The sequence below is a fragment of the Chiloscyllium plagiosum genome, chromosome 15 (assembly GCF_004010195.1).
Source record: "Chiloscyllium plagiosum isolate BGI_BamShark_2017 chromosome 15, ASM401019v2, whole genome shotgun sequence".
Classification (NCBI taxonomy): Eukaryota; Metazoa; Chordata; class Chondrichthyes; order Orectolobiformes; family Hemiscylliidae; genus Chiloscyllium; species Chiloscyllium plagiosum.
This window is the reverse complement of record NC_057724.1, coordinates 13778665-13798586: the sequence shown is the minus strand read 5'-3', so window position 1 is coordinate 13798586 and position 19922 is coordinate 13778665. Positions and strand designations below refer to the sequence as shown.

The window sequence follows — 19922 nt, the reverse complement described above, 5'->3', positions numbered from 1 at the left end:
GTTTGGAGGTAGTGGGAGGATTGGAAAGAGAAGTTGTTCAGGGTGAGGACCAGTTCAGTCAGTCGAAGGAGGGTGTCTGTGGAAGGGTACTGGTCGGTACGGCGGGAAAGAAAGAAGCGGAGGGCTTTGAGTCCTTCGTGATGGGGGATGGAGGTGTACAGGGACTGGATGTCCATGGTGAAAATAAGGCGTTGGGGACCGGGGAAGCGAAAATCATGGAGCAGGTGGAGGGCATGGGTGGTGTCCCGAACGTAGGTGGGGAGTTCTTGGACTAAGGGGGACAGGACGGTGTCAAGGTACGCAGAGATGAGTTCGGTGGGGCAGGAGCAGGCGACCCCAGCTCAGGAACTTCAGCCACAAGATATAGAACCAGCTTGGGTGTAAGAACGAACTAGCACGGAAAAATAATAACTGGTGAGAATAGTACTTAGCATCCATTCTCAACAGTAGCTATACTTAGGACAGAATAAAACCAAGAAATATGTGGGGCACCTAAGTACACTGCTGCAATGATGGTTAGAACTTTAATCTTCATAATATAGACTGGACAAATCAAAATAGTCTTAAAAACTGTACACAACGAGTATTTGGAACAGTTTATTAGAACAATAGATTGTGGAACAAACTTGAGAACAGACTGTTAGATCTGATAACGTCAACTGAGATAGGATTATTGATCTTATATTAGTATATCCTCTAGGGAAAAGGGAGCATTTCGCTTAAACTTCAAACTCAGTTTGAGGATTAGAAACCTAGGTGCAAAACTAAGAATAAAGGAAATTGGAAACACTGAGGACAAGCATTTGGATTGGGTACATAAATTAAGATGACAGTTGATCAGCAACAGCAGACATATTTAAGGATTACTTCACAATTCAGTCATAAAAATTGGTCCCACAGCAGAGAACATTGAGGAATTAATAAAGGGAAAGAAGGAAACACCAGATTTTGAACAAATACTTTTATTAGTCTTCAGAAGACAAAACAAAACCCCCATTAATAGTAAAATACTGAGAGACGTGAGGTGGTAGCTTCAAACAATTATCATCCAAGAAAAAGTATCAAATAAACTAATGGACTGAAAGAGGTTGACAAGTTTCTTTAACCTAACGACCTGCATGACAGGGTCTTGGACTTGGATGCCCTGCAATTTTCCTGCTTTACTAGATGCTGAAAGGGTTGCAGAGGATTGTAAAACTGCAAATATGTTACTTCTAGTCAAGGGAAGAGATAAATAGAAAACTGTAGAATTAGGCTAATATCTATTATTGTGAAATTGTTAGAAATGACTAGGAAGAAGCAAAACATTTTAATCATTATAATGCACTCAATCAGGTAATTAAGTCACTTGATTACCTTCCCCCGCAAAAACTGCCCACCATTCAGAATCAACAAGTCAGGAGTGTGATGCAATCCTCCGAACTTGCCTGGATGAGCAGAGCTTCAAAAATATTTATTCAAGCAGCTTAAAAGGATCCCATCCGACATCTTGACCATTCATTCCCTCCATCGTCGATGGACAAAGGATGCACGGCATCCAAATCTATGTGATGCACGGCATCCAAATCTATGTAATGCACGGCATCCAAATCTATGTAATGCACGGCATACAAATCTATGTAATGCACGGCATACAAATCTATGTAATGCACGGCTCAATTCACCAGTGCTCCTGTGATGGCACTTTGCAAACCTGTCACCTCTATCACCTAGGGCAGCACACACATGGGAACAGCATCAGCTGCATGTTCCCCTCTAAACAATAGATTATGAAGAAAAAATTCTTGAAATTAAAACATTAGGATTTTTACTGTATTCTCCTTTGACTTGAGAATCTCTCACTTTCTAGTCACTTTCAGAATTACAATTTTAATATATAAGCTTACCAATTCAAAATCATGAATGATGACTGCTGGATCAGCATCATCAAATTCTGGAACTGGAACATCAATAAATGCCACATTCCCATTATCTCCCAAGAACTGGACATCTTCTGTAGCAAAAGAATAAGGAGCCTCTGTTTCCGGGTCATCTGATAGGATATGAGAATCCAAGTACTGCATGCGACCATGGAACACTTTGTTCTAATAGAAAAGCAAAAACAAAAATCAGTTTATTATAATATTACTTTAGTAAAATTTCAAGACAAGACAATTGCAAGTGAGATACGAATGTGGTTTGCGACTAGGAAAATCACTGACTGCCTCTGAAGACTGACTGTTTTGGAAAATCATTGGAGGAGGAGAACAAAAATGAAAAGCTCAACTGGCTGAGAAGAGGAAACAGGGAAAACATAAATCAATGAGCCATGCCTTGCTCTCACTGCACTTCTATCTCTGCAGCAAATGTGATCATGACTGCCATGGCAGCATGTCACCCCTGAGCCTCATTAGGTGATACTTAACACAACACTGGTTTGTACTAAGGTGATCATTGTCTTTTAAGATCAGACTTAGATGACAGGACAAGTCAGGTTCATCTAAATTTGACTTGGGAATCAATTCAATTTTCACATCTATTCTGAGACAAAATGTTGGACTGTTATTTCTGAAAACAAAGGAGTAGAACATTCAAAGGAGTTGAAGATATTATGGAGACATTAAATTGAGGAACGTCCATGCCTCGCAGGTCATTTTAGCAACTATTTGCTGGCTAAAAGTTTTACAAAGATTCAAAATTCTAAGTTTCAAACATTGAATAATTTGGTTGTATTTAATCATAAAAGAATTCATACCATTTAAACATCGATTATTTGCTACTATTAATATTAACCAAAACTAAGAACCCATTAGAGATTAACATTTGTTAGCTTTCCATGTACAGGTAATCTTCCAATAAGATTGGAAAGTGAAAAAATGGAAAGGTTGTTTTCTACAAAAGAAAGAACACAATTGTAATCATTGTGACCGAGCTAGGAGAAGTGCATTATCTCTTGCGTTCCATTACTCTACTGGTCATAACTCACCAAAACATGCAAATATGTGATATCAAAATAGCCAACTATTCTGTCATGATAACCCCAGATTTCTTATGGATTTATTGAACTTTTAATGCATATATTAAATAAAAAGGTCAACTAAAAATGACAATGTAAATACTGAACAATGCAATTCAGTGACTGCCTCGAAGGCTTCTGTAGATTATCTTCAACACCAAGGTAAACCCTGGAATGTCACACATAATGGATGTCCAGCAAGGTTCAAATTGATGGATTTCAAAGCCAAAAATGCACTGCAAATTGCACTGTAATTTTCTGAGAGTGTGACAGCATGGTAGGAGCAAAGATAGCAGCCTGGGCAAAAGAAATGTTAGTGATTCCCCTTTCAAGACTAATCAAGCACAAGGAATAAAAAGCCTGTTTCAAATCAAAGCAGAATAAGCAGAGCCAGTCCTTCATTCAGCATTATTGGATCATAAAGCACAGAAACAGACCTTTTGATCTAACCAGTTCACGCTGGCCATAATCCCAAACTAAACTAGTCACACCTGCCTGACTTGGTTCATATCCCTCTGAACATTCCTTATTCATGTACCAATCTAAACATCTTTTAAAAATTGTAACTATAGCTGCATCCATCACTTCCTCTGGATGTTTATCCCACACACGAACTACACAAAACAAAATTGCCTCATGTCTTTAAATCTTTCTCCATTCACCTTAAAAATATGCCCCCATCCTTGAAATCCCACAACCTAGGGGGAGGACATATGCCATTCACCTTATACCCCTCATTATTTTATAAACCTCAATAAGGTCACCCCTAAACCTCCAATGCTCCAGTGAAAGAAGTCCCAGCCTATCCTTATAAGTCAAAACCTCCATTTTCAACAATATCCTGATAAATGTCTTCTGAACCACTACAGCTTAATATCATTCCTATAACAGGGTGACCAGAACTGGACACAGCACTTCAGAAGAGGCCGCAACAACATCCTGTACAACTTCAACATAACGTTCCAACACCTATATTGAAAGGTCTGAGCAATGAAGGTAAGCATGCTAAACGCCTTCTTAACTATCTTATCCATATGCAATGCAAACTTCAAAGAATTATGTACCTCCACGGTACAATTTGAGGTTAAAAATTTGGGAAACTTAACCTGGGAGTTGGTTATAACTGCATTTGCTAGTCTGTTTCTGGCTAAAAATCTATCAACCAGATTCATTTACTAAAAATAGTTTTTATTTATAATTAAATGGATATCAGTTAAAGAAAAATAAAAAAAAACTTTGCTGCAGAGATTGACTGTAGAAAAAAAGATCCAAAATAGTTCTTAGTTTGTGAAGAATTAAAAAAAGGGATAAAATACGAAATGTTCCAGATGGCTTTCAGTCTGGCAGCCTGACGCACATGGTCAAGTGTCACAACATCTAACTGGTGGTCACTTGTATACTTTCAGAAGCAATTCAATCATATGGCAAGACAAAGTCTTCCAGACTTTTTTCTGAAGAATTACAGTACAAATTTTCAGCTCTTATACTGGACTTAGAAGATTTTACAAAACAGGAGCAAGATTAAGCTCTCTCAGCAGACTGGCTGCACATCAACTTAAAGCAACGCCAAATAGCAATGATTTAGACACATGACATCTTGGAAGTAAGTCCAATCAAGACATGTGACTTAATGTCATTTAAAACTAATTTTCAATAAAAGTCCATACTTCAGAATTTCAAACGAACCAATTTTCACATTTTTAAAAAATACAAGTAATCAATGAAATTCGTACTGAAGATTCTTCATTAGATTACTTAAATCAGATTTTGACAAGATTTATACACCAGAGGAGGATCCACCAGAAGCATTTCATTAAGATCAACACACCAGAAACAAGTTTCTGTTCCTAATGTGAATGCAAGCTGCCATTCAACTTGACAACCTACAGCCATCTCTATGCACCTGCAAGCAATTTGAGAAATGCTGTGGCGAATTTTTCTACCAAAGAATACCAACTTCTGAAGTATTTGCTTAGCTACAAACAATCTGTACCTGAAGTGGGATGAATCCAAGACACTAACACTGTACTGGTGAAGCTAGTTCTACACTTAAAATATCAAAACTTGGACAAGCAACAACATGTTTTAACTTGCATAGTAGGTGTGCAATGGGCCCACTGAAACCTACTGATTCTAAATCAACTTTGGCAGCTATACTATTAAGTATAATGAGGTTATTTTCCTTGTCCAAGTACTTAAAGCTTAACTATTTGTTTACAACACAAAGTAAATTGTCACAATAATTTGGAATTAACCCTGCCAACTTCAGAATAAAGTTGTTTTCGACTGGCAGTTTCGACTAGCTGTTGGTTAGTCAACCGTTTACTGATCTTTGCACAATAAGTGTGATTATGTACAAGTGCACATGATGCTCCACCTAGTGGCACAGAGCAAAACAAATTGCAGCCCACCTGAAAATGAGGGGAATACAGAGGAACCTCAATTATCTGAATATCAATTATCTGAACTCAGATTATTGGAAGGAGATCTCGAGGTCCCGACAGGAACATTACATCAAAGACGTGTTTTTAACACTGATCGTTATCTTTTGTTTACAATGATTAAAAGTGCTGCCGAGAATATTCCTGGACTGATGAAAGCACAGGCACCGTCTCTAAATGACTGACCTCCTGCCCCGTCTCTCTCTTCCGACCCTTTTCCTTGAGTTCGAAGTCCCCCCTTCCCCAGATAATCTCTCCAACACAGTCTTGTACAGGGCAAAGGTCGAACCTATCAAAACATTGCTGTAAAATGTGTGCTAGAGACGCACTCCCCAAAAGGCAGTAGCAGCAGTCCTGTAGTTGGGTGTCTAGTCCGGCTGCCCCGGAGAGGGGGGTGTGGGCGGACAGGGGGCGGTGTTGGACAGAGTTGGGGGGCCTGTCAGGGGTGCGGTGTTGGTTGGGGGCAGTGTTGGATGGGTTTGTGGGCAGTAGCGGGACCTTGTGCGGGATGTGTTGCTGTCTAGTCTCCTGAACAGGGAGCAGACCTAATAGAAAACTCTGAGCCCCAGAGGAAAGGCATTGAACCAGTTAACCGAATATTATCAATTATCCAAAGGAACAGTGCCCGTTCAGATAATCAGGATTCCTCTGTTCATTGCAAACAGTTTTCGTATGCTCAAAAAACCCTACATTGAAGGAAGGGAATTACTATAAACTTCCATCAGGTGATTAAGAATAGAAACTTTGAAGTCTCAAGAATTTCAGTTATTATGTAAGATGAAATATCATACAAATAGGAGGGAGGGAGGGGGAAAAGAGGTGGCTAAACTTGAAAGGGTTCAATAAAAGATTTACAAGTTGCCAGGGTTGGAGGATTTGAGGTATAGGGAACAGGCTTGGGCTATTTTCCCTGGAGCATCGGAGGCCGAGGGGTGGCTGTAGAGAGGTTTATAAAATCATGACGTGCGTGGATAGAGTGACTAGTCAAGGTCTTTTCTCCAGGGTAGAAGAGTCTAAAACTAGAAGGCGTAAGTTTAAGAGGGGAAAGATACCAACTTTTTCTGAGGTTGGTACATGAACAGAATGAACTGACAGAGGCTGGTATAGTTACACTATTTGAAAAGGCATCTGGATGGGTCTATGAAAAAGGAAGGATTGAGAGGGATATGGGCCAAATGCTGGTAAAAGGACTAGATTAATTTATGATATCTGGTCGACATGGATAATTTGGACCGAAGGGTCTGTTTCCATATTGTACATCTCTATGACTCCATAAATTACCTTTGGCACAATGAATCGATACAGGCAAGCTCCTCCAATGATCAATCCAGATAGTATGAAAGCCAATCCAAGAAGGGTAAATAAACATCTTCCAGTGGAATTTTCTCCTCCAGACACTGCAGCAGCTTCTGGATCCTACATGTACAAAAAGATAAAGTGTTACTTAAAATTAACTAACTGAGCAATACATTACAAAAATATTTGTAAGTGGAATAATAAATACTAAGTTTTTACACCACAAATAAGATTCCACTTGCTACAACAGAACCTGGTTTGATCAAGTTAAAATAATTCTGGAATCAAGCAGTTCCTAAAAAAAAAGACAAATTAAGATTGTTTTAATCTATAATCCAAATACTCAGCAATGTTTAAAATTAAACACTGCCTAATATAGGCACTTCGCAGTTTATTAAACATCAAGTAGCAAAGTTGGAAGCAACTTCAAATGCAAGGTACTTCTACTCACAACCAGACAGTTTACTTTAACATCACCTCAGAAACCATTTCCAAGAAAATAGATAGAAACTACATTAGCAGTAAGTCATACTCATATATGAACTCTGTTAACAATTAACAATTGCTACACAAAAGTACGGTTTAAAAAAAATACCACCTGGTCCAAATAGCCTAGGTTAGTTTCCAGGCAGAAAAAGCAAGCAGATAACTATGAAATTGTGCTGGATGAACAAACGACAGAAATAAGGTTAGCCAGCAGACAGAACACTGGGCATCTGGAAAGGGCCAGGTATCACAACAGCAGTGATCAGTTTTTCTTGCTTTTTCCATGTTCTTCACTATAACTTCTCCTATAATGAGACATTTTTCCCCAACTGATATTTTACATATACCTAAATAAACTAGAGTCAGCCTTTATGTTCCTTACTGTCTTGCATTCATACTCTTGTTTCACTTTGGTCATCAATTTCTTCTTGTTCCTTTGCTGGGTTCTAAATTGCTCCCAATTGTCAGGCTTACTACTTTTGGTCATACTTGGAGAAAATTCAAACTTATTTTGTTAGACACAGTTAACTCACCCTTCCCTTTAAGTATTTGTCTCTTAAAAAGAGTATATAGCTCATGTATATGATTCTTCTATCAACCACACGCCTTTTCATATACGGTATTGTTCCAGTCCAACATACAAACAGTTCCCTTTGTTCTGACTCAAGATCATATTGTTCATACTGAAAATATCAAACATCATATAATCCTACTTTGACTACTATTTCCCAATGCCTGCTTTGCAGCAATGTTATTAATAAACTCTTTCTCATCACAATAATACAAGATTCAAAATGGTGTGATCCTCTATTACACTTACTATTCTAGAAACACATCTTGTGCACACTTCAAGAATTCACCTTTGACAACATTAGTGGTAGTTAAATTTACCAATATGTAACTGTAGTAGTCTATTATTGCTCAATTGTCCATGCATCTCTAAATTATACCATGTCCAACGTACCATTATTGCCTGGTTAACCTATAAACAACTCCAAAGCACAATAGCACTAGCTCTGAGCAGCAATAGGAATTTGTCCCCATTATGTTGTCCAATATTTATTCCTGGATACTTCTTTTTTACAATCATAATCTGATCAGTGATTTTTGAGGAGATTTGTAGCTCAGGTTGAGGTTTTGGATGTAGGTTGCTCGCTGAGCTGAAAGGTTCATTTCCAGACGTTTCATCACCTTACTAGGTAACATCTTCAGTGGACTTTATGCAAAGCAATGCCGAAACTTCCTGCTTTCTATTTATACGTTTGGGTTTCTTTGGGTTGATGTCATTTCCTTTGGTGATGTTATTTCCTGTGGTGAAGTCACTTCCTGTTCCTTTTCTCAGGGGGTGGTAGATGGTGTTTAACTCGATGTGTTTGTTGATAAGAGTTCTGGTTGGAATGCCATGCTTCTAGGAATTCTCGTGCATGTCTTTGTTTGGCTAGTCCTAGGATGGATGTATTGTCCCAGTCGAAGTGGTGTCCTTCCTCATCCGTATGTGAGGATACTAGTGAGAGAGGGTACCATATTTCAAAATAGTTCAAAAATAAAAGAATTTTAAATGTACAAATAACATTGCTGCAGATCTTGTGCTGTGCTGAGTAATCTAAAAGAGTCTTTGTCTGATCAGGAGTAAAACAGATTTTTAAAAATTAACTATTGTTTTTGCTTATGCAGTCTGTTTTAACTATAGGCTACACCTGCTTCCTCTATCAAGAGCAAGGATGTGGTATTCTTCCACAGCACAGAGACTGACAGGAATTCTATTTAAAAGGCATATAATAATTAAAGTAGAAAACTATTTGTAGTTAACACACGTGTTATATACACCAATTTGAGACAAAATTCTGCACAGACAAGTTTTATAAACAAAACTACTGCAGAACATCTGTTTTACTGAACTTGTGCGCAATTACCAGTTGCAGGTTAAGCACTAAACTCAACTTATAATTCAGCTAAACTGGTAGATCATACCGAACTTTTCAAAGTTTACAACAGTTTGCACATCTAGACTTGAAATAACGCAAATACACCATTTAACAGTACTACAAGAACTTTCTTGCAATAGGAATAAGACCATAAGACAGAGAGAAAGGAGTACACTTCCCAATTGAAATATTAAACATGGGTTTTGTTGATTTTTAGAAGTTTCCAAGTGCCCAGATACAACAATATACATCTGCAGATAAGAAACATTAAAAAGATAACCTTAAACCTTAATAGTAACAATCTAAAAGGATATCAGACATAGTCCAGATAGAAAACAATTAAAAGGTTTTAGTAGTGTAGCCCGACTACAAACGTGCAAACTCTAACAAGCCACTCAGATCATCTTAGCCCCAAAGTAAAAAAAACTCAAACCAAGGTTAACAGAGAATACAAGGTACAAAAAAAAAGCCCTTGAAATTATTCACTTCTTTTGTAAGTGAAACAATGTTTTTGTTTAAAACAAAGGGATTCAGAATCTAGAGTGGTGTTCAGAGAGTATGTAATACTCGTATATGCAAAAGGTTAATGTGGAGGTACAGCGACTACACAGGCAAATGATACATTATGCTTCAGTTAGAGTCTAAGAGGAGCAAAATCTTCTGCAACTACATACAGTTTTGGTGAGCCCACACTTGTCGTACTGTGTGCAGTTTTTCTCTTTTCCTTAACACAGTAAATCTTCCTTGTAACCTGATTTATAGAATGGAATAATTATCCTATGAGAAGTGATTGAGTGCTTGAGAGGGCTATGAATGTTCAGTTATGGAGCACATTAAAGACAACACATGACAGATTCCTGGACACTAATGGAATCAAGGGACACTGTGATATCAAAATTGAACAGTAATTAATGCAGTTTGACCATAATCTTATTAAATGGCAGAACATGCTTGAGAGACTTACTCCTGCTCCTAGTGAATATTCTAAAAGGTACTTTGAATTCTGAAGACCCAGTCCACAAAACATTCGACCACCTACATCAACCTTTATTTGCACTGTTACATTTTTATGTAACCTTTTTATAAGTCTTCAACTCAATAAGTGGAAACAGTTTCAAGTAGAAGGAGATGACAAATCATCCAGGGAAATATCTTTGAGGACAGTTTCTAGAGTACCAGAATCTTTTGAGTGAATGTGGTAAACCAGAGGTGGAAGGTAAAAGGTAGAAATAAAGACACTATGGTCCCAGAGGACCACAGGACTGCTCTGAGAGAGACAACTGGTGATGAATTCGACTTAGTGTCGCAATGCCTTAGGCAAGGGGCAAGGTTTAGAAGGTAGGACTTTCACTGTAACCGTTGCTGGTGTGGGAATTGAACCCATGCTGCTGGCATCACTGCATCATTAACCAGCCAGCTGAGCCATTCAGACCGGAAATGCAAAATGTATTTCAATCTTTACACAGATCTAATGTGTGGAAATTTTCAAGCATCTACAGAATTCTGTTTTTTAATTGGAAGATGTCATTTCTAGCAAAAACAAAAATAAGCTATAGCAGTATGCTGTTCAGTCCCAAAGCTGACTTTGCCATTCCCTATTATGGTTGATTTGATTGTGGTCTTAAATCTACTTTGTTGTCTGACCCTCAGCTCCCTTATTCATCAAAAATCCATCTAACTCAGCCATGAATATGCACACTACACTGATCACTAGGAAAGACATTTCCCAACATTAACAACCTTGAGGAAGGAATTTCTGCTAATCTCTCTGTCTTGATTGGGCGACTCCTCATTGTGAAACTGTTGCCTGATTCCTCCCTTCAGGGGAAACATTTTCTTTGCATTTATCCTGTTAATCATCCCTCAACCTTCTGTCCCAATAATGATAAGCCCAACCTTTCTTCATATGATAATTCCTTCACCAGATGAACTTACGCAGTGAATATTCTCTGAATGTTTCAACACAAGTTAAGTCTCTCTTTAAGCAAAACTGTATGCTGTACTAAGCGGAATTTATTTCTCCAACACACTGCTTAGATCACAGTATTTAAGAAAAGCTTTGAATAGCAATTGGAAATATAACTGGATATTGCAGATTATAAACTGATCTTCCATTTCCATTAAAATCCAACTTAGGTCAAAGGAAAGAGTCCCATTCTCTCATTGCAACATGATCTGAATTGAGATAATCAAACTTGGCACAGATGAACCCAGAATAGAATACTTGAACTTTCTCGGCAGTATATTATCAATTTATTTCAGAATAACACAAACAAGATGGAAAATATCATTGTACTTCACCATGGGGAGATATTTTGAAACTAGAGTGAAATAAAGGAATCTAACCATGTTAATCTTGGCTCAAGTACTGACACCACCAGTTTTCAAAATTAAGCACTTCACTTTGAACAAGAGCATTTTTGTAAAAATTAACATTGTGCCTAATTAATCCATTCAGAAATGTTAATACACACTTCTGAAGCTGGTGAGACTTGGACCTGGGTCTCTTGGCCTGGGGTAAATGAGCACATAAGGACTATTTTTGGGGGGGGGGGGGGGCAGAGAAAGACAAAGAGAAAGACACTGTTTTGTGGTGCAGTGGTAATGTCTGTACCCCAGGACAGGGAGGCCCAGGTTCAAGTCCCACCTGCTCTAGAGGTGTGTAATAACATCTCTGAACAGGCTGATCAGAAAAATAGATGAATAAACACAAACCATGTATATATACATGGTCCAGTGATAGTTTCCCTCCCAGAGTCAGGGAGTCTTGGGTTCAATTACACTTGCTCCAGACATGTACAACAGCTTCCCTGAATGAGTTGACATCAGGAAAGAAAACATTCCTTCCAATTCTGTTGATGTGAAACATTTGAGGGCCCTTTTGGTACAGATAACATTCATGGCTTGGAGCCAGGTGGCCCAGGTTCAGTGTGTAACAGCATTTCTAATCAAACTGCTGTTCAGACCTATCTACATCAAACACTAAATATAAAATATCTGAACAAGAGTATACTGCAAAACCTGAAACATCCAGACAGAAATACATTTACTTCACTAATTTCACAATTTTAGCAACTAACAATTCAAATTTGACAACAAAGTTGTGTTATCACCAGGAGGACACAAATGCTTTTAAGAACATCATACTTTTGTGCATTGTTATTTGAAAGGTAAAGTTGCTATAATCTTACCAGACCATAGGGCTGCTCTTTCATGAGAGAGGGGCAAATAGTGGTGGTTTAACTTGAGGGTCATCATGCCTCAGGCAAGAGATGAGGTTGACAAGGAGAAAAGCATTAGTTACACAATTCACATTAATTTGTAAGTTCAAGATAGCTTTGCATTTTCAGATCTTTATAAAGAAAACTATTCAGGTAATGAGTCAAAAACAAAACTGCCTTCTTCCCAGGAATTATTCAAATATTTTAAGAGTGAGAGTGAGCGAGAGGAATGAGAGAGAAAACATATTTTCAGGTCAAGTTAACATAGTTTCCAAAACACTGACATTAAAATACAACATTTAAATTCTGAGTGTAGAATGAAGGATACTTTGTCTTGTCAAATTAGATTAATTCAAGAATCGATACAATAAATTGCATCCATGCTAAAAAGGCCAAAGATCTGCTACTGAAATCCACAAATTAATGAATCGAGACATTATATAAAGACTGCACCTTTTATTTTTCTGTATTTTGATTGTGGATCAGAAAACTCAAAGATTGTTGAAGAATTGCTGCACTGTCTAAAAGCAAATAACTGACACACTATAAGTACCATTTATGCAGATGCTTGTTAATGTAGTCAAGGAAGCCTGGTTTGTAGATGAGCTGGAGTCAAAGGTTAATGGAACTTTGGCACACAACAAATAGCTGACTGGCCTGTGGAATTGTGACCAGTTATCAATAACAAAGGCTTTCTACCTCCCAGAAACTGAGGGACGAACTCCCAGGCAGCTGAACAGCTTTGATGTGTGAATGCTAAAGAGAAGCAGTAGGATTTCTGCAAAGGCAGAAGCTATTTTTTTATTGCCATTAAAAGATTCGTAAGCCTTAGGGTAATGAGTTTATTGCCTCTTTCCAATTGCTGTAAGCTATGACTTTTAATTGATAAGTCATAGACTTTTATAAGTGGACCCATTCACCCTGCCTCCTGCAAACAAATGAAACTTTCTGATCAGCATATCATCTTGGCTAATGCTGTGGATAGAGACAATTGAAATATCTACCCAGTCTTGCCCTTTGCATACAGCACCTATTTTTTGTGTCCGTAGTTTTGAGATTTTACAAGGGTATTAGGTTTATTTATAATTGTTTACCTAGTTGGATCTACTTATTTGCAATGAATATAAATTGTTAAGTACAGAAACCCAATCTGTACCTTATCTCAACTTGGGAGTGAATGACAGGTAAATTGGAGAATTCTGCATACTTTTAAAGAATATTTAACCTTGGTGTCGACTCAAAAAGACCAGATTTGATTTCCAACATGCTACACCAATGAGGTATAACAATCTATACTTAACAGTCATCATTAAGAATTTAGCACAGTACCAAAGTTTATGTTTAAGCTTGCTTTTTAGTAAATATACAAGTTTATGCACAATTTACAGCAGTTAATACCCAAATCAGAAAACTGATTCACTAATGAAAAGTTCCAGACAGTTAGAAGCATGTCAGAATTAATTCCAGACTTAGATTAAATCAACTTTTGCAAGTTTATTACATATCTAAATGCTTTATCCTTCCAAGATTTGCTGACCTTGCAAGGAAATTCAATCCAAAGTGCTAACATTGGTGATCTAAACTAAAATCTATATATTAAATTGGTTACGACATACAGAAGATTAACTTAGTAAGATTAAAACAAGTGCATTGAAAAATAATGAACAGATTTGTTGGGTGGAAATTTTTAATCTGCATTAACCATACTATCTTATTTCCCAACTCTTTCTAAACATTATGCTGCTCACAATTGCTTCTGACATTATTACTCTGCAACATAGCTGTTAAAATGCTGTATACTGGTTTCATCCACAGCTGCTACAATAAAAATGACAATATCTCAAGATCAGAATTCACCACTAGTAGGTATTTATTAGCAGATGAACATTCACAAAATTCGATCACCCCAAAATATTGTGCCCAGTTATCATGAATTTATTATTTTAACTTAATGCTAACTAAAAACTGATATGCTGGAATGCCCTTCTTAAAAGCACAGTGGATGTACCAATTGAACTGTAGCGACTCAACCAAGGGGCTCACCACTACCTCAAGAACAATTATGGATGAGCAACAAATAGCAGCTTTAGCGTGGTGCCAACATCTAAATATCTAAAATAAATGCAAGTTAATGTCAGTCAATATTGGAAGAAACTATTCTACTCGAGCTTTCATCATCCCATTTCTTTGAACTCAAGTGTGTTATTAAAGGAACCTTTTGAGAGAGCAAACATTTTTTAGGTTAATGCTGATCACTAAGAAAGTAATAGCTGGGCATTCACAAAAATTCAAAACTCAGCAAGAGTCAAGCATAGATTTGTGAAAGGAAAATCACATTTCTCCAGATTAGTGGAGCTCTTGAAATAAGTAATATGTGTTGTGGTTAAGAGGAGACCGTACACACATACTTGGATTTTTAGACAGCATTTGACAAGGTGTCACATAAAAGGATAGCAAATAGTATACGCACATTATGAAGGGATGAAAGCTGGCATGGTTGGGTGGTTACCTGGTTGGCAGTAAACAGCATACATAAGCAGGTCTTTTTCTGACTGGCAGAATATGACGAGTGGGATCTCTCAGAGGTTTGTGCTAGGACCTAAACTTTTTACAATTGATATCAATGGCCTAGATGAAGAGACTGAAGCTAAGTTTGTTGACACAAAGATAGGTAGGAATATATTTATGTACGGGGTGGCACGGTGGCTCAGTGGTTAGCAGTGCTGCCTCACAGCGTCAGGGACCAGAGTTCGATTCCCGCGTCTGGCGACTATCTGTGTGGAGTTGCACATTCTTCCCATGTTTGCGTGGGTTTCCTCCGGTGCTTCGTTTTCTTACCACAAGATGTGCAGGTTCGGCGAATTGGCCATGTTAAATTGTCCAGAGTGTTAGGTGCACGAGTCAGGGGTAAATATAGAGTAGGGGAATGGGGCGGGGTCAATGTGGACTTATTGGGCCAAATGGCCTAACTGTAGGTAATCTAATCCAATAATACAAAGTGGACATAACAAGGATGCAGACAGATAGGAGAGCATTCAAGCAAAAATCTGACAGATCTGAGTGTATCATTGTGAAATTATTCTCATTGACAGGTAGAATAAGAAAGCAGATTATCTAATTACAGAATGACTGCAGAATTCTGAAGTTCATAGAGATCTTGGTATCAGATTAGGGGCCTGAAGCATAGAAAAATGCCAATTGGCCTGAGTGCATACTGGTCAAATACAAATCAAACTATTCTAATCCCATTTTCCAACATTTGGTCATAAGCCTTGTTTGCCTCAGCATCTCAAGTGCATACCTAAATATTCTTAAATGTTAGAGGGTTTTGGCCTTTACCATCCTTACAGGCAGTGAATTCCAGATTTCCACCACACTCTGGGTTAAAAGCTTTTCCTCATATCCCCGCTAAATCTTAACCGAAAATCTACATCCTCTGGTCATTGATCCTTCCTGTCTATCTTATCTATTCGCCCATATAAATTTTATACATCTCAATCATGCTCCCCCTCAGTCTCCTCTGCTCTATGGTAAAGGACCCTTACTTTAACGACCTCTCTTCAGCCCAGCCAATATGTCAGTAAATCTCTTCTGCATCCTCTACAAGGCAATGACATCCCTTCTCTACTGTGGGTTTCAGAACTGTACACAGTGTTCTATGCATTCGTCACAGGTTAATATGCAGGTACATCAAGCAATTAAAGTAACTTTCAGATCTTTAGTAGAGAGGAACTGAACATAAAATGAAAAATATTATGCTTCAATTATATACAGTATTGAAGAGCTCACTCCTCAAAACTTAGGGGCAATTCATCATTTAAGGAAGGGTCAAATGCATTGGAAACATTTTAGGAGATTTACAAGCTAGGTAACCAGTAAGCTATTTTATGAAGAAAGATTGGATATACTGGGCTTATATTCACTGGAGTTTTAAAAAAAAATTATGTGGCTTGACTGAAATATAAAATTCTGAACAGTCTTAACAAGGTGAACATGGAAATGATGTATCTTCTTATGAATAGTACATAACTTGGGGGCGCAGTTTTAAAATTTCGGGTGTTGTTGGTTTAGGAAAGCTGAAATTTGAGGGCTGTGCAACTTTTGAACTTCATGCCTTAGAAGGTAAAATCTTTGAACATTTTGAATTTGGTGGTAGATTAATTCCCTTGCCTAACAAAAATTTTAGGTTATGGGAGTGTATTGGAACATGGAAGTCAAACAAAGATAAGATCTGTCATAAATGTCAGAACAGGTTCAAGGCGACAAATACTCTACTTCTGCTCCTAATGCGTATATTTGTATATTGATAACATTTGTTCTAGCTAATGACTATTCCTATACTATGAAGAAAAAAAAATGCTACAAGAATAGATTTTGCTCATCAAATCAAAAAACTGTAACATTGCATCACGTGCTCATTTTTAGTGCAGGGTAATTAGAAAAACAGGAAGCTGCGTATAGTTTCAGAGTCCTGCTAAAATTACTTCATCTCTTGAAACAATTTGTGTACATAGGTTATTTGGAAAACCAAGAGTGATAACATGCATTTTAGGCATCTTATCAGAATTTCCATCATAATTACACCCCACTGGAATTAATTCTATTATTGAACCAATTCCCTTACTACCCAATTTAATTAATTTACACTGTGGGCTAATCTTCCTTTGAGAAATAATAAAATTCAGTCTAGAAGTGAAGAAGGAAAAGATACAGAACTTTATTCAATATTGACCAATTCTACTTGATGAAGGAGCACCATTCCAAAAGCTCTTGCTTCCAAATAAACTTGTTGGACTATAACCTGGTCTTGTGATTTTTAACTTTGTCCACCCCAGTCCAACACCAGCACCTCCACATCATTATTCTAGCTAGACATACATCTCAAAAAATTAAATGTTATTTATCGTGAGGCATTAAAACAATAAATAGGTTGCGTGGAGTTTCTCCATCAAAATGAGTGTGACAAAACAATATGGAAAATAAGTCACATTCAACAATTATTTTCACCAGTGTGCTCTTAATATAATTATACTTGCATTATACAATTGAGTATTCATGCAAATTTCACAATGTTTTTAGAAAATAAAATTCAATCAAAATACACTAACATTGTGACTTGTCAACAGTAGCTAACTCGAACAATAATTAAGAAAGTACACATCAGCTTTATAAGAAAGCTGTTGATGTCTTACTGCATTAATTAATTGGGCTATAATTAATAAGACTAATTCTAGTATGTGGGTGTCAAAGCTGGTCCTGTTCATTAAAAAGTAGTTATTTAGATAAGCATTCACATTTCTAGGATATTTATAATAAAACATGCTTCGCATTAAATTTAAAGCTGGAGTAAGATTATATGATGTAAACTATTGAAAGTAGAACATACATTTCAACAGGAGCACTGACAAGAGTTCCACGATGCATTAACATAATAACATATTTCAAAGTGGTGACATCTTTTGTTAGAAATTCTTGAAATGTCTAAAGCCAAAGATTTATGTAATTAATTTGAGGGCCAGTAGAGGTTTTCTTACAATCACTTTTGAGAGCAAATTACTTTATTGGAAATAAAGTGAACAAAGTTTTTATTGTAAATACTTCTAGAATTAAGTGTGGAGAAACTCAGCAGATCAGTTTCCCTCTCCACAGGGATTACCAGAGTTAGTGTTGCAATTCAAATGAGTCTTTGCTGAAATTGACCCCAAGAGCAGTTATGTTGGACTTGAAATATTAATTAATATTTGCTCCACAAATGTTTCCAGACCAACTGTACCTTGCCAGCATTGTTTTATTTCAGATCTCCAGAATCCACAGTATCTTGCCTTCAGAGCCATAGAGATGTACAGCACCGAAACAGATCCTTCAGTCCAACTTGTCCATGCTGACCAGATATCCCAACCCAATCTCGTTCCACCCAGCCCATATCCCTCCAAACCCTTCCTACTCATATACCCATCCTGATGCTTTTTAAATGGTGCAATCATACCAGCCTCCACCACTTCCTCCAGCAGCCCATATCACCAGCCTCGGAGTGAAAAAGTTGCCCTTAGGTCTTAGTCTAGAAACATTTGGTTGGCACCTAATTTTATTTGCTGTAGTTTTAAAAGTAGCAGTTAATGCAAATAACAAAACAAATAATATTTTAAAGAAAGATTCTTATACACTCCAGTAGGGACGCCATCAGAAAACATTCTTCAAAGCGTTCTATTGCACCTATCCAGGAATACTGGCCTAAGATACCACAAAATTAATCTTACTGACTTTCAATCGCTGGGTTGCAACTGCTCTGATCACCCAGAGATTGTATGGCTATGGGTTTGATTGTTTTGGGTAAGAAAATCTCAACGTTTACAGAGTAGTTGTTAACATTGAAAAGCGGCTGGGAACTCGGCAGATAGACGGTGAACACCACTGGCACTGGGCAGCAGAGGAACCCCCCACCCCAACGGAAGCTGTCCTTCCCATTCTGGGGAGAGGGAGTTGAATAAATTCGTGGGCAGTTAGTTACAACCATGAATCTCCATCACAGACACACACACAAACACACGAGCTGCTGGAGGACAGGACGGAAGCCCAGCGACAAATCATCAGGAAAGGAACAGCAGTACACTCGACTAATACCTCCCTCAGCAATTCTCTACGCCAGGGAAAACAAACCGGGGAGAAATAACCGGCCTGAAGCAGCTTCACGCCACAGGGTTGGAAGCTCAGCTCGGAGCCGGCGGATGCACCGCATCCCGGGGAGCCTCTTTCCGTCACCCTCCCCTCCCCGCGCTTCGCCAGCCGGTGCTTACCGGCTCGGGCACCAGGAGAGCCCCTTTGCCATCCTTCTGTGCGACGGGTGAGTTGAAGCCAATCTTGACCATATCTGCAGGCGGTCGGTCGGGCGAGCGAGCGAACGGAAAGCGAACTGTGACCGCAGTGGCTCCAAGTCTGGGCCGCTGTGACGCACTCACTCTAACGGACGCTCCAAAACCCGAGCCGCTGCGCAGACTCACTGACTCCCGGGAGCCGCCGCGCAGACTCAGAGCCCCTCTCGCGCTCCGAAACGCACGCTCTGACGTAGGTCGCGCAGACTCGCTGACTTCCCCTCACCGATTCCCCCCGAACCAAAAGGTGAAAGGTCACAGTCTTAACATTGTTTAAAACGGTCGGCGAGGGAAGGAAATGCTAATGATCTTTGACCGTCGGAGTCGCAGATACTCTTGGGGTGAGCGAGAAACACGTCATCTGTTTTCATGTGGTGTCACTCTCTTAAAAAAACAAACACACCCTTGTGTGATGGGAAAGTCGATCCCACCCTATTTAATTATAAATCCCACGCAAAACACATCCCTGATGTTGACAGTCTGCTCTCCCCCCCCCCCCCCCCACCTGCAATTTATACACGTGATGTCTCCGATCATAAAACCCTTTATCAAATCTCGCTGTGTCTCAAAATGGGCTTATTTAGACAAACAATAAGCATAGCTAAAGCTGGTCTGTTTTATCTTTTTTTGTCGTAACTTGCCTTCTGGATAAGCTGTCTTCTGCTGAGGGAGTGTTCATTCGTAAAATT

General features: G+C 38.4%; 1 protein-coding gene across 1 annotated transcript in view; it reads right to left on the bottom strand.

Moving 5' to 3' along the window:
- The window catches only part of LOC122557117 (integral membrane protein 2A-like), a 28799-nt gene extending 9348 nt beyond the window's left edge, over positions 1–19451 (bottom strand). The window contains exons 1-3 of the mRNA XM_043704443.1: positions 19159–19451; positions 6718–6852; positions 1887–2084 (exon numbers count right to left, since the gene is read on the bottom strand). Coding sequence (XP_043560378.1) covers positions 1887–2084; positions 6718–6852; positions 19159–19230 — 405 coding nt within the window. The 5' untranslated portion in view covers positions 19231–19451. The remainder of the gene's footprint in view (positions 1–1886; positions 2085–6717; positions 6853–19158) is intronic.
- Positions 19452–19922: the final 471 nt, after the last annotated feature.